The sequence below is a fragment of the Halyomorpha halys genome, unplaced genomic scaffold, assembly GCF_000696795.3.
Source record: "Halyomorpha halys isolate HHAL.00 unplaced genomic scaffold, Hhal_1.1 Scaffold1791.1, whole genome shotgun sequence".
NCBI classification, from domain to species: domain Eukaryota; kingdom Metazoa; phylum Arthropoda; class Insecta; order Hemiptera; family Pentatomidae; genus Halyomorpha; species Halyomorpha halys.
The window spans coordinates 245,960-262,269 of NW_027105162.1; the positions used below are offsets into that span (position 1 = coordinate 245,960).

At 28.1% G+C, this 16,310-nt stretch overlaps 1 protein-coding gene across 1 annotated transcript in view; it reads right to left on the reverse strand.

The window, feature by feature from the left end:
• Positions 1-2,839: 2,839 nt before the first annotated feature.
• LOC106690643 (ribosomal protein S6 kinase alpha-5) overlaps positions 2,840-16,310 on the reverse strand; it is a 161,883-nt gene continuing 148,412 nt past the window's right edge. The window contains exons 7-17 of the mRNA XM_014436147.2: positions 15,099-15,202; positions 12,403-12,553; positions 11,558-11,719; positions 10,763-10,882; positions 10,356-10,580; positions 10,095-10,265; positions 9,662-9,856; positions 7,258-7,408; positions 6,941-7,131; positions 6,202-6,307; positions 2,840-5,466 (exon numbers count right to left, since the gene is read on the reverse strand). Of these exons, the coding sequence (XP_014291633.1) occupies positions 5,075-5,466; positions 6,202-6,307; positions 6,941-7,131; positions 7,258-7,408; positions 9,662-9,856; positions 10,095-10,265; positions 10,356-10,580; positions 10,763-10,882; positions 11,558-11,719; positions 12,403-12,553; positions 15,099-15,202 (1,968 nt within the window). The 3' untranslated portion in view covers positions 2,840-5,074. The remainder of the gene's footprint in view (positions 5,467-6,201; positions 6,308-6,940; positions 7,132-7,257; positions 7,409-9,661; positions 9,857-10,094; positions 10,266-10,355; positions 10,581-10,762; positions 10,883-11,557; positions 11,720-12,402; positions 12,554-15,098; positions 15,203-16,310) is intronic.

Consider the following 16,310-nt stretch of genomic DNA (forward strand, 5'->3'; position numbering starts at 1 on the left):
TGTCATCTGTGAAACGGCGTCTCTATTTATTCTAATTGTAAACACAATATTGGATGAAATATTACATAAATTAGATAAAATATAAATCTTTTTCATAAAAATTAAACAATTATGAAAATTTCAAAAAATGAATAAGGAAATATAACAAAATTATTGTGAATTATCTTTCAGTTAACAACCAGATGGGGATAAAAAAATAATTTATGAAAAAACAAATTATTGATAGTTGTCTGAAAAGAGTAAAATAAAATTAACTACCACATTAAAACGGACGTAAAAAGCATCACTTTTTAGTAAAAAGTAATACATAAAAAAGTAGTTATGTAGGATCTCAGAAATTAATTAAAATGATTTTTTCATAATATAAACCTAATTATATGTGATTATAAATGTTTCAAAATATTCATCCAACAATGTGTGTCAAAAGTGTTTGTACATGTTATTTTTAATATATTAAAATTTTCACTAATACTTAGAGGGATCACCTCTAGGCTCTTAAAATATATGGAAGACTCTATGGCATTGAATTATCTAATTTTTACATCATTGAGAAAAGAATTTTATCCTTCTCTAAATACGATCACAGATCATAGGTTATTTAAATTTAAATTGACATTGGGGACTGTGTTTCTCATTCCTATAGCAGTATTTCATTTCCTCTGCACTTTTTGACTTTGAATCTAAGAAAAATTAATCCCAAAACCAAAAGCTCTATAGTTTGAAATGGAAACAAGCAATCTCCATTTTTAGGCATACAGTTACTATATTATCATTTATGGTCAGGGATAGAATGAATGCTGCTGGAGTGGGAGCTCTTAAATTCATGGATGGTATAATGCATCAAATAAAATATGTTGGTATTTTGAAAAGAAATTTCTCAATTCAAGCTGACAAATCTGGAAGAATGATAAAATTACACCTTTCCGTAGAACAAAGACTCTGAACACATGACATGAAGAACCACAAAGTGAGACAGTTGCTTTGTCATTAAATTGATAGTTAGTTTATTCAAAGCCACAGGGTCATCAAAGTATATTAAGAGCCAAAAGGTAACTCCTACTAATTAATTATCTTATTAATGAAAATGTTACCATTAAATTAATATAATAAAAATAACAAGTACAAATTGAACTTTAAGAAATACCTTTGACTCACATTTTTGGTATATTATTTTTATTAATTCATTTATAATCCTGTTACATATAGTTTATGCTATCAAAAATATATTATCTTTATTAAAGGATTGTTATACTATTAAATGGTTTTAATTTATTTACGTCAAAGGAGTTGAATGAATACTTTACTCTGGCTGAAGGAAATCTCACAGATTAATAATAATAATAATGAAGGACTAACGTACCTAAATGTTTGATGCTGATACCATTAAACGCTCTCTTCATACATCCTTCCAGTGATGCCCCTCCAAACCCAATTCGACTAAATCAGGTTTAACACAATCCTCCCATCTACGTTTTGATCTACCCCTCACATCAGTTTTTATCAACATTTTAGGGATTTGCTCCTACAAACCTTACATGCCCATCTTATGCTATAACTTATCTAATGCTATAACTTGAATTATATTTTCCGGGTGTAGGTCCCTTAATTCAGTGTTGTATAATCTTCTAAATTCTCCTGTTAATTCATCTTTTTTTGGTCTGAATATTTTGTGTAATACTTTATTTTTGAAAATCTTAAGGCGCTGTTGATCCCTTAGTGTAAGAGGCCACATCTTGCATCCATAAAGAACAGTGGGAAGGATATTAGTTTTGTAAATTCTAATTTAATTTAATGTGAGCTAAGCAGTTTCGAAATAGAAAAATAACAAGCATTTCCCGCCTTTAACCTAACTTTTATTTCCTCATCAATTTCATTTATTCTAGTTACCATGAAACCTAAATACTTAAACCTGTCTACCAGTTCAAATTTTCTTCTTTATCTATATCACCGAAATTGCTCGCATTTCTACAGCTAGTCATGTATTTTGCTTTATCCAAATTTATTTCTAGACCTAGTTCCTTACTGGAGTTTATTAACGTGGCTGTATTTAGTTCTATACTTTCTTTGTCCTCACCCAACAATACCAAATCATCAGCATACCCGAGCATACATCTCACAGATTAGAAAACAAAAATTGTTAGAGTAGTAAAATCTTAAATTTTCCAATCATTTTAATCAAATTTACCAAGTATATTGAAATAATCTAATTTTCCCTACAATAATACGAAATATTTTCATTTTATCAACTCTTTTGGATTTGAACTTTCCACTTAATTATTGCAAAAGTAGACACTTGGCAACAATATTATTTTTTATTCAAATACACATATCTAATAAATACCAATTGCTCAATTTCAGAGGTACTGGAATTGTTTTTAATTTTAGTATTTCTTTGAAGAAAATGTTTTACTACGATATTTCCAATTTTTGGATAATTCAAAATTATTGGGAGGGGCATCACACCTATCTCTCCCTTCGGACGGACATCTCTGACCATCAGTTCTTTACATATCAAAAATCGTATTGGATATACATTTTTTTCTTGAAGTTCAGATCTGGTAGTAAATGTAATTCTGATGCACAATATGTAGATTGCTTTGATGACTATATAGAATGATTTTTATCTGAGAGTGATATATAAACTGATTGCTAATTCTAACAACTTATAATAATTTCTTAGCAATAGAGCCTCTGACTTACCTGAATAAAAAGAAAAGATGCATTATTATTGAATTTAAAACTTATTCTTTAACGTTTATAATTTAGGATTTTTATATGGATGGAAAGGATTGTTGGATGAATCTATGGAAATGGGAAATATTGAAAAAGAATGAGTATATACATTTATATAGATATATATATTCACTTCAAAGTTCCCAACATTTATATATTATCTTTAGTGTTTTTCTACATATATTAAACATGAAATAATACACAAAAATTACAATATTTAACATTTCATTTTTTTTCTTTTTTTCCAAGTCTTATGACTGAAATAACTTGTGTGTTAGGTTAATTAATTTTTTTTTTTTTTTATACAATAGCAACTCACTTCTTGGGTATAAAAATAAATCTTTCAGTTATCTACTGATGAACCATCACATGTAATTAATAAGGCAACATAGGCATGCTTTAGCAAACAATCATTCACTGAATAATTCTAGTTTGCTTATGAAAGTTTTAACAAATGTATAAGTAATTATGAATATACAATGCTATACCCTCTCCAATACTAAAAAATCATTACACAACTGATTTTTGTACAAAAAGGAAAACAAACTGAAAATTTAAACTAAAATAGTCTTTACAAAACCCCATGCATTAATTTAATATCTCAGGGAATTGACAATTGGCATTTACAGATCAACAATTAAGCAATGTAGGAACTGAAGTACACTAAATATAAACTCTAATGGGGCAATAATAAAATTTCAGAATTAAGTCTTCCAAACATTAAATTGTTTTAACCCTCAAACATTCATATTTATTTGGAAGATCTCGTAAAGCATAACGATTATGTCTTTTGAAAGTATGTATCCATACTGCTATACATTATTAATACTTGTCATGGTATCTAATTTATTACAGACATATTTAAAAAGAAGAAAAAAAAAAGAAGTTACTCTGATTAAATTGTAATAACTTTTACATTTTATTCTTATCAGAAACTTATAATGCTTGATATTTAATGTTGTTTACGTAAACTTCCTGAGATGCTAGGGGACAACATTTACAAGCAATTAATTACACAATTTAAATATTAACTATATACAAGAAATAACATACAATATATACTATCATCAATGATAAGGTAATAAATCTTACGTATCTTCATGACTTAGAGGCACTCTTTGGAGGTTCAGGAGAAAAATAAATATTGTATAAATAAAAAATACAAGTATATATCAATCGATCAAATTATACAGGCCTCTTCAGTCAATTTTTTTCGCAGCCTTATAGCAAATTAATGCACACCCGAAATAAGTACTCATTCACATTTAAAGATAAACTTTTATATAACATAACCATAAAAAATAAACGAAAAAAAAATAAATGAAAAACAATAATATATTAACAACAAAAGTTACCTACAAATTTTCTACTTTTATAATGAAGATTTGTTTTTCTCATAGACTGAAATACAAAAATTAATTTAAGGCACTTGGTGAAGATAATATATATTTTTGAAACTATGGGATACAATAATTAATAAAGTGCATGAAAAACCATAAAAATGAAAATTAATTTTTTTTTGTGTGTGCTCTCATGATAATATGCTCTATTTTATTATTTAAAATATGAAAATGAAGACTTTATGTCACAGCTTAAAAATATAGTTTCAACCAGAAATCCAATCTACTTTATACAAAGGGACACCCTCACTTTCATAAAATATTAATTAACATACTTTATCATTTTTAAGTTTTTGTTCCTAAACAATTTTCAGTTGATTTGTTGATGACTTAATTTCTTCAGGAAATATAATCTACACAAATTTGGTCAACAGCTGCCAAAACCATAGCTCTGGTCTTCTTACTGCAAGGGAAAGACTAAAAGCATTTTTCATGACACAGCCATTTTTTTCTTACATACGCCTAGTATTGAAATTATACATATGACTGAGTGAAACTGAAATTTACATAACAAGCAATAGAATTTACATTTTTCAACATAACTCTGGCTAGTAAAACTCATCAAAATTACTTTTATCGTGCTTCAGACTTATATCCAAGAGATAAAATACACTTTTAAAAGTCAAGTGTTTAAAAGAAACAAAATCTAAAATTATAAAATGCAAAATTAGTACCATTGCACATAAAAGTAATTATAAAAGCCTAATCTTTACAAAAGAATTCAAGGCCAAAGTGAAAGTTATGGTAATTTCAACTATTAAAATACATTTTATTTTACAACAGAAAATTTCTAGATAAATATATTTATATAACATTTAAAGGGAGACAAAACCCCAATTATATATCACTAACGATCTATAATTATCGCATTAAATGACTATAGCTCAAAAAATTCTAAACTAATATTTACATTCATAACTAGAATGGGGGTTGATTTAGGGTCAAGCTGAGGTAGTTGCTTGTTCGTTTTTTTGTCTTTTACTCCTGTGATGGTGGTGGGTATGTTTTCTTTTGAGTTGCGGTGTGGGTTCATTGGCAGCTTCAAGTTGCCTTCTCCTTTTGGCCCTAGTCATCGGACCAGTAGTTGTAGCCCTGTTTTCTTCTTTATCACCAGATCTCTTATTCTTTGGCAGTGGTACAGGTGACAGGTTGAAGGTTAATGGGGTATTTGATTCAGAAGAATTGCTCGATAGGCTGGACAAATATTCTTTTACTCTCGCTTCTCCAAAATTAAAAACATTTCCTTCATTGTTAGCTTTACCCCTTAGTGCTGGTTTTGGATGAGTAGCACTGGAGTGGCTAACCCTTACAGGCGTTTGTACTGATGATATCCCTACAAAAAAAAAAATATATATATATACTTGTGACATAAACAATATATTGGGTTTCAAAGCAATAGTTTCTAAAGCTACAACTAATCCTTTCATCCAAATTCATTTAGATTAACGTATAGTGTTAAAAATAAGTAATTACTTTTAAAAATGTAGCTAATACTTTGAAAACATTTTTAGGTTTTTCTGAACAGTTGCTATACTGAAAATTATTCATCAACTAAACTGAAAACAAAAATACTTTTTAGGTACAAAATTCAATATTTGTCAAAAGTATGATGCTATTTATTAAAATGTGATCAAAATTATTCATTTTACATTTAAATTTCTAAATATCCTTAATGAAATTTATTTAAGGTGAAGTTAATTTTTTTTTAAATTTAAAGGCAAAATCATTTCACAAATTTTAATTTATAAGCAAAATGTTCTACATTTCGGTTAATATGCTATCTTCAGGGACTAAAATTTTGGTTGTACATTCCAGTACAAACTCATTGACTCAAATTCCCATTGTAGAGGAGGTTATAAAAGGTTATAGTTTTAGTTTATTATATTAAATATTGAATTTTGTGGCTTAACTATTTATTTTTTTTTTTAATTTAGTTGATAACAAACAATGTTCAGTCCAAAAACCTAAAAATATTTTTAATTTTGATCCTTAATGATTTATTGCTGCTTCATAAGAAGTTTTATATTAAAAATATATAATCATATTTTAGATCATCCTTTACACTCACCAGAAGAACTTGAACTAGAAAAGCTACTAGAAGTTGAAAAACTTCTATTGTCAACTGACGATTTCTTCATTCTTCTCCTTTGAGCAAGTTGAGCATTCACAACGTCCTGCACGATTAAAGAAAGGTATGTGATTAGAATACAATTTATAATTTAATACTATTTCCTTTCTAAGGATGAAAAGAATAAGATCATTTCAGTTTAGTTCAGTTTCATTATCATTAAATATTTGATGAGAATCCTATATATATTTCAAACTAATAATTTAAAGGAAACTAATGAAAAGGTAATGTTGTATGAAGATAGTGAAAGGACCCCAAAATGTTAAAGAAGAATTAATAAGATAAAAGTTAATTAAATTTACAAGAACAGTAGTAATAAATTAACTACATATTTTATTTGTTAAGTCCTAGCCCATTTTCTGAATTTAATGAAATTTGAAATATTTATCTGGTAAATGATTATTATACTGAGAATATCAGAAAATATCACTTGATACATTTTACCCTAACAATATACAGTTCAAAGATGAATCAGCAACCAAGTTTTATTCTTAAATCAGAAAGAAAATTTGATATGATAACAGTTAAAACCATTTATTAATCACATTCTTTTAAATAAAGTTGTTGTATTGATTCATTTATTAATTAATTAATAAATTCATTATCTGATAAAAAATTAATGATTATAAAAATAATAAATCTATAGATTTAGTTAAATAAAACTGATATAATATAGTACCTGTAGTCTAAATCCTTCACGAGTTGCTTTATGAAATGCACTGAAAGCAGTTGCGACTCCATACTCAGCAGAAGCAGTCAGAATATCAGGAGTCATAAGAGGTGTGGAAGCTACGTCACAACCTAGTAACCAAGGATGGGACAGGAGTCCAGACATTCTTAGTCTCTGGGAAGGTTCGACTGTAAGCAAACCTAATACGAAAAAAAAAATTAGTTTAACTAATGACAATCTATAGAATTTTAATAGTTTATTTGATTATAAAAGAGCTGTAACAATGCCAGCAATTTCATATTAAGCTTATAAAATTTGGTACGAACCTTTAGTCAATTCCTTGGCTTCGTGTGAGACTGATTCCCAGGCACCTCCACAAAAGCTGAAATCCCCTTCCTTTATCCTATTCATAATCGCTACAGAGCTATCATCTCTAGATCTGGCCAAAAATGGAGCTCGACCACTTAACATTGTATACTGTAAAAAAAAATGTATATATATTTATTAATTAATTATATCAACATTTATAAACATAAATTGACATAAAATTAATCTTACAACTAATTTAAAAAAAAAAAAATAATCTTCCACTTCGTGACTGTAGACACATGTTGATTAAGAACACAAAGATTAATAAACTACTTGGAATTATAAATGGAAGTTGTTCATTTAATCATACAGGCAACTCCTTATTAACTAAGTTTTCTTTTAAGTTTATACAGAGGCAGTGTAACAAAATCAAATGTTTTTGTAAAGACAAATCATATTAAGTTTTTAACACTTCTCTGAAGTCATAGAGAAAACTGCTTAAGTCAGGGTAGAAAATAAGTAAACACAACTAAAACAACACAATATGGAAAAAAAAAAGATCATAATCAGCATCAACATAATCAGAATAAGTGAGAACTATTATTGAGGGAAAAAACATTGAAGAAAATAAAAACATTGACAAAAGTAATAATATTGACTGGATGAAATGTGATACTGATGATCTTGGCTTCGAGCATTTTATTGGTGAGGAAATTGTCAAGACACTGAACAATTGGTAATGATTTGAAGAAGAGGGCTAATTAACTACAGAGATGTTATGAAGAGGGATTGGAATATACAAGTATTATCTTTCATTAATAAGTACAAGAAGATAATGTTACTAATAAAGTTACTAACAAAAATTTTTTTTTTATTTATGTTAATGTTCTAATATCTTATGTACATTATTCTTTCCAACTTAAGACAAGAAAGACAGGAAAACATTTTATACAAAATTAATTAACAGATTAAAGTATTTTTTTATTAAGAAATAAAAACAACTGATTATTTATTTTTAAAAAGTTTAATTATGTAATTTATGCACAACCATATATTCATTTTTAAAAAAAGTATTAAATGCTCTAATAGTAAGCTAATTTGTAGATTTAATTACTTTTTTTCGTAAAATAATGTTTTTTTAAATGTTTCTTCGTTAATTTTTTTTTCTAATGCCACACAAATCCATGGGTAATCGAGAGGAGACTATATGATTTTTTTATACATAAGATAAATGAGGAATAATGCAAAAAAAAAAAAATGGTTTTTATTATAGCAATCAATTCAATAACCCATTCATACACCACCCATCAAAATTGAATAGCTTATTTAATGAACCATGAAAAATGATAATCGTAAGGAGCAATAACTATGGAATATAGCAAGTCTTATTTACCAGTTCACTCTGGAAAATATTTTCTTACAGTCTTTAATATATTTTTTAACTATTTATAATATACTCACTTTTTCATGTTTTATTTTAAAGACATTTCGTCCGTAAAAATATTCTTTTAATATATTTAATAAACATATTTGTTAAGATATATTCCATCAATGGGAATGGCAATAGCAGAAATTATTACTTTAAATGTCTTGAGAATATTCATTATGAATTAATAACAATATTTTTGAAATATTATAATTGATTTTTTTAAAGAAATATTAAATCTGTACCGCCACAACCTATGAAGGGTCAGGGGTGCAGTACTTTGTAAGGAAGTACTGTTACTAGACCAATGGTTGTGCAAGGAGGTGATTTGGTTAGAATCATGCTCGACCACCAGATTTTTACCCAAATAAGGGTACCCACTTTGTGAGGCTGGGTGGACCCTGGAGGGCTCCTGAACCCTCAGGACTGACTCAACGGCTACAGGTAACAGATAATAATTATCTGCCACAGCCGGATTCGAACCCGGGTCCTTGGAGTATTGCCTTACCAATGAGCTACCCACTCCCATAAAAAAATATACTAATAAAATATTGCTTTCTGTGGATTACATAACATTCCATTTATAAACTTTTTAGAAAAAAGTTAATAAGATTTCGGCCGGATATTTTGCAATAAATATCCAACCAAAACAAACAGTAAGGAAACAATCTCAAATACCTTGTCGTAAAATTTTCATATTTAAGCACAATACCTAATACATGAAATTCTTTATGAATTCTTTATGGTCCGGGTGCGGTAAAAAAAAAATCAAATAGTAGATAATTATACTATTTAATTGAGCCAACGTTTCAAGTCAACAAAAATAGTATAATTATCTACTATTTGAGTTTTTTTTACCGCACCCGGACCATATTCCATTCATCTATACACACGGTCAATCAATAATCTTCCAGTATGAAATTCTTTAGAGATTTCAAGTCACTAATTCTCTCAAAGTTCTGTGTAATTAAAATACTTTAAATTATAAAAATTACCAAAATCACACCGAGACTCCACAAATCACAGTTTTCATCATATCCTTGAGCTGCATTGTGCAGGACTTCAGGAGCAGCATAATGAAGAGTATAACATGGGGTATGAAGTGAGTCTCCTTCACGTTTCAGCTGAGCAAAACCAAAATCGACTACTTTGATATTAGCTTCACTTCCATCATCAGTGAACAGAAGATTCTGAAAAAAAATTTAATAAAATTATTACCAAACGCACGAACCATGATCTTCTTAAAATTCTAATAGATTACTTAAATGTAATGTTAAGAAGATGCAATACAATGCAGTAGATTAATTTAATACAGCTTTTGCTAAGCATAATTATATATGCAAAATAATTATATATAACAAAGCAATAAAAGAAGTAAGAAGCAATTAGCCTATAAATACACACATAGATTAAATAGTCCAATTTTACCTCAGGTTTGAGATCCCTATGAACAACACCATGAAGGTGCATGAAATTCACAGCCGAAACAAGCTGTCTCATAATTCTGCTTGCTTCATTCTCCGTAAATCTACTCCTCCTTCTTATTCGCTGAAGTAATTCACCACCTTCCAGGAGTTCCAGCACCAAATAAGTATGAGCCTGAAATGTTAGTTGTTTTAGAAAAAAATTTTCCTGACTTAGTTTTAAGATAAACAAATAAACAGTTATAAGAATATTTCAAGAAATTACCTCATCATAATACACTTGGTGTAAATTGACTATATTGGGATGCCCTTGACAGGCTCTCAGTAAATTTATTTCCCTGGTCGAATCAACTTTTCGGCTAATTATTTTCACAGCAAAAGCTTTTCCAGTAGACTTTTCCACACATCTCCGGCAAATGGAGAAAGATCCATCCCCTAATATGCCACTTCTTTCCAGATCCACATCATAATGTTCAAAGAATTGAGATTCCTAGGGAACAATGAAAATTAATTATATTATTGATGTATTTTTGTTGTTTATTTAACTTCATTATAGGTTATGATTTGTCTACATAACTGTATTATAATGAAATCATTGTTAATTTGATGTTTTGATTAATTAATGTGATTAAAACTAAGATTATATAGAACAATGATAAATAAATAATTTACCTTGAATGTTTGAGCAATAAGGTTGGCAATGGTGGGTCTTTTGTCATGATTTGGCTTGAAGATTTCATCACTAATAACGTTTTCACTGAACAAAACTGAAGGAGCAACATAAGAGTATCCCTTAAAAAAGAAAAGAATAATTCAATAATTTTAATAAGATAAAAGACAAATCAAAACCAAGTTTTAATAATAATTATAAGTAATAAATAAAAATTATATTTAATTCAAGAAAGGGTTAGACAAAGCATAATCAAGAAGTATATCACACACACACATTATATATATACATATATATATGAACTTAATTTTGAAGAGTTTCAATTAAATCACCATATTTTTTATTATATTTAATCATTTACTCTTATTTTTTATCGAAATATAAATAAATAAAAATAAGATAATTTCTAGTTTTATCATGTTGCTCGATATAATTTTTTTCAAAGACTGTTCTACTCGCTATTAGTAAATTTTTTCAAGGTTAGATAAGAGAGCCATTTAGTCATGTAAAGGATGGGCTCCGGCCAGCAGCTCCTGACAAGAAGGGACGATTCCCATTAATTATTTTTAGTATTATGACCTCCTTGAGTAATTTAGTCGTAGATCAACTAAAATGTGGAAGAGTGATGTTAATGAACCATTCTGTCTCTTTCTCTCTGCATATATATAAATAAAAATTGTCTTGGCTACATGATAATTCAGTGTTTACTATATATATTTTAAATACATAAAAAAAAAAAAATTTCAAGATTGTTTAATTTATAATATAAATTAAAATTCATTATTGCAGATAATCACCTTAAATATTTTGTCGAAGTTTGGAGGGATGATGGCAGGAGAATCAGTAGGAATCATTTTTGTAAATTCTTCAGAGAAGTTGCTTACATCTAGTTCACCGGAAATTTTTGGAACAAAAGGGGCAGAAATCTCTTTCCTAGCCAGTGCTTCCCAGTCTAAGTCCTGTAAATACAAAAAATCAAGGTGAGTGGAAAATTTATTCCTTAATCGTTTCATAATAAAGTTGTATTTATAAAAGTAAAAATATTTCTATGGTGAAAGAGAAGCAATAGTTCTTAATATTATGAAAGCATATTTAATTTTTTTAATTTATTCCAAAACATTAAGATTCTTTTTTAAGATAATGATAATAAGAAACAAAAGATAATGATTTTTTTTTCTTTAATACATAAATATGAAGATTTAAAGATTACTTATATGAATGGAAATTATTAATTTTTAGGTTTATTTTCTAGTCTTCCCTAGCAATATTTCTAATATCTTATAAATTATAAATCACACTAAAATAGATTTAATTATTGATATAAAAATCATATTTGATAATAATACTTTATTTTATATTACTCTGGCCTAATTTACTATAAAATGATACAACTTAATACCAAGATGTAAAACATTACACTTCACATGATTTCTGGACGTCAAAACCTTCCAGCAATTCAATGATTAGAATAAAAAAAAGTTCAGATAAACTAAAATCAACCAGAATTTATATCAATAACTTCTTTTCTCATTCAACCACTAATGCTGAACCTGTTGGCACAAAGTTGTACCATTTTATGATTACTATACATATTTTATATTAATTATTATCTTATTTTTATTTTTAAAATATATATAATTACATTAAAGAAAGGATGGCGCTTCAGTTCTTCAGCATCCTCCATTCCTCCACCTAATCTCTCCCTAGGATTTTTAACTAATAGTTTTGCAATAAAATCTGAGACATCAGGAGATAGGTCATCCGGTATCGGTGGGGTAGTACGAAGAATTCTCCTAAAAGAAATTAAAATATTTATCAGTATTATTAATAAATTTCAACTTACTTAAAACATTTCAAGTAAATATTTTAATATGCATTAATATAATCACGATTTTTAAATGTATAAATAATTATGATTCATGTATATCATGTAATCATGATAAATGTATATATATATAATGGTTTTTTCTTTAACGCTGGAAATTTAAATGTGACTCTCTTCAGTATGTGCAACACATTCACATGCGTCATTGATAAAAAATCCTAATTTTTTGAAATATTGAAATTTATTTTTTACATATTAATCGTTTTATACCAACCCGTTGCTGATTTTTTATTTGAAGATTTAAACCGATTTTATTTTTCTGCAATCGCTTATTTATGTGCTGTGTTATATTATATATACAGTATTTAAAAAAATATACAGCCCAAATAAAAGAATTTTAAAATTAGAAGCTATAGTTTAAAATCTTGAATGCATTAATAAGAAAGAGATTCCTACACATATTTTATGGTGAAAGGCTATTGAGTTTACACAATGATATTATGTTAGCAGGGATGGTTGTTTCAAGAAAGTAGGTCCAGCTCCTCTTCTCGGTTCCTTCCAATTAAATCGTATCATTAATTGGCTGAAACTACTTCTCTTTCAACTCAAAGAAATAAATGTAAGACTAAAATCGCTTTATCAAAGATAGAGAGTTGCACGCTCCAATCGGTATATAACGAAATTTATGTTGAAATTTGAAAATGAGAATTTAACATTTTAAGAATTTTTTTAATGAATTTCATTCTTCGGTTGATAAAACATAAATGTATAATATGAAAATCAGTTGAAATAAGTATCACGATTTCTTAGCCGAATCAAAATCGCCTTCGATTTTTACAGTACCGAATTCTCGCAAAAAATAAGAATATAGATCTCCAGGCCTGAAAAGTTCGAGGAATAATAACTTTACGAGTTCTGGTAGTTTTTTAACAGTTATAACAGAGAATAATTTTTAATAATCTATCTTTTAACAATTTCATAATCATTTGTTTCATAAAAAAAAAGTTTATTGCATATGTTTGGAATTCTGTATGGTTTGAAATGCAATCGTTATTACATTACAGACGTAATACCCAAATTTAATACACTAAATAACATACATAAACACTTCTTTCAAAGAACATTAATATTTTTATTTTATTTTTTTTGGGGGGGGGGGTAATGTTATAGAAAGTATAGTTTCTAACCACTAATTATAGGAGGCATAAATTTCATCTGTCAAGTTTTTACTTCAAAGCTTGAAACGCCTCCCATCTATTTGTGAAGGTTAAATTCGCATAACCACAGAATCACAACTAGCTTACTGGTACTCAAAAATATACTTATCAAAAATACTTAACATTATTTCCGTCAGAAAATCGTTATAAAACCAAATCAAGTATTAAGTACGCTTATCGTTCACTGAATAAGTTTGTCAAAGATACCTCTTAAGTATTAATAATTATAAATAATGAAATCATGCTAATTAATTAATATAATATATTATGCTAGCAGTCCTTGATTCCAGCGGTTCACAAGGAGAAAACGTGTGAAACAATTGAATTATATCTTTCATTCATCTACAATGAAAGTGCAAAAACTAATACAAAAATAGAATTCACATTCAAACTCGGTAACCGTGAGAAAATTTTTGCAAGCTGCTTCAAAATCGACTGATAATTGTTAGGAATTTTCATCCGGTCGCACATTTTTAACAAATTAACAGAATTTCCTAAATTGTATCCGCTCGTTTAACAATTTAACATTCCAAGAAAAAAAAAAAATAAAAGGGCGATTGATAAGTGATTGTGAGACGTATAAATAACTTCTCTGAGGTAGGAAGTGAAGGGGGTCCCCCCGAGAGAAAGGTGTTTCTCATAATGTTTTGAATAGCATTTAAATTTTTTTTCTCCACGCTTAACTGTTGCTTTGTTCAATTTAAGTCTCAACTATAACATTAGTTACAAGTCATTCACATTTTTAAAACAGAAAAATTATAGTTAAGTAATAGAATAAAAGCTAGCGAGGAATGCTTATAGCAAGAAGTGCCCAAATATATTAGGTTCCTACAGGACAAATCATATGAATCAACCCGTAGAATTAATATTAATAAATTTTTATTCAAACAATTATTTATTATCATAGCAACTAATTTTAAAACTATCAAATGAAGTTTAATATGGAATACAATCTGATCATTTAAAATTTTATTAGTTGATTAATAACAATATGAATGAATTTATACTAAAAGGAGGTTTGTCAGCTTTTATAACTTTTAAAAATTAATGTACTTTTTATCATAAGTTAAAATATCGACTTCTGAAAAGTAAAAATCGTTTTTTATAAATAAAAACTCTGCAGCTAAAATTTACTCAAAAATTTCAAATTTTAATTAGGTGTCAAAGATCAACATTTTCAATATATATTAAACGTTTCTACTCGAGTTCCTCCCATGTTAATTTTTTAATATAAATTTCCATAAATCGATATATTGACTTTTGGTAGAAAACTCCTCAACTATTATGACAATTTACCTAGAAATTTCCTGCTGAGTATTCCTCTCGCCTTCAACAGTGAAAGGTGACGCTCCAGTTAACAACTCGTACGTCAGAACGCCAACACTCCACCAGTCTACTGCCTGTAACAATAATTTGATGTTTAATACAAAAGCATCTTAATTTTACATTTATTTATAAAAAATCGAAGCAAGCTTGTGCAAGAGAAAAATGATTTCGTATATCACACAGATTTATATTATAAGACCCTGAGCAACTTTTTATATCATTTCATTATCAGAAGATACTGATATGTATACATATATTGTACATTTGTGAATAAAGTTATTATTTAATAAAATAAATCATAAATTCTTATACAGGACGAAAAATTACTCATGGTCCTTTTGTGCATGACTAATTGGTTTTAGGTTTCCTACATCTTGTCTCCATTACCTACAAGAAATAATGTTTAGACTAACCCGCAATGTTTTGTGGATAGGGAACCACCCGCCCCACTCCCGTCGGTGTGGCAATGCCCTAAAGGGCCAGAGGTTACAATTAGTTGTACACCTATACATTATCGAAATAAATAGGAACTTTATAAAATTTTAGGTCTTAAAATTAGATGATTAATTTTAGATGAAGACTTTTTATTCTTAAAAAATGCATAGATAAGTAATGTCAGCATATTAAGTAATAAGGAATCTTAAATTACCGGAAGGTGGATTTCCTTCGGGATGAAGTCCGAGACTATTTTTAGAAAATTTGTTTACTGGAATTTTCCTTAGTGCCAATTTGGAGAAAACTCCGAGGTTTTAGCGGAATAATTTACACTAAATACAATTATTTATTATCTGTTGAAGTCATGTATTGCATAATAACTCTAAGGTTTCTTATTATTTGGTTGTAATGACGAAATATATTTAATTTCAACTTTTGTTATGAAGCGGTTAAGGAGAATCTGTCGAAACCGTGGGATCTGTGTCAAGGAGGTTCCGACCTCGCTAGTTGGTGGCTTGTGTCGCCCTATCTTTGAGCTCTATCGTCACAGGCCGAAACTAAATAAAAAGTGGAAAAAATAAATACGAGTTTCCAAACTATCGTTTAGCACTTTTAAATTGCTTATCTTAGTATGACGAAATCGTTGAAAAAAATATATGGGATTTCTATGTTTTCTCAAATAACTTGTAGGATATACACAGGAGTTGAAGAGAAAAAAGAAATGCTGACATTAACACCATAATGCTA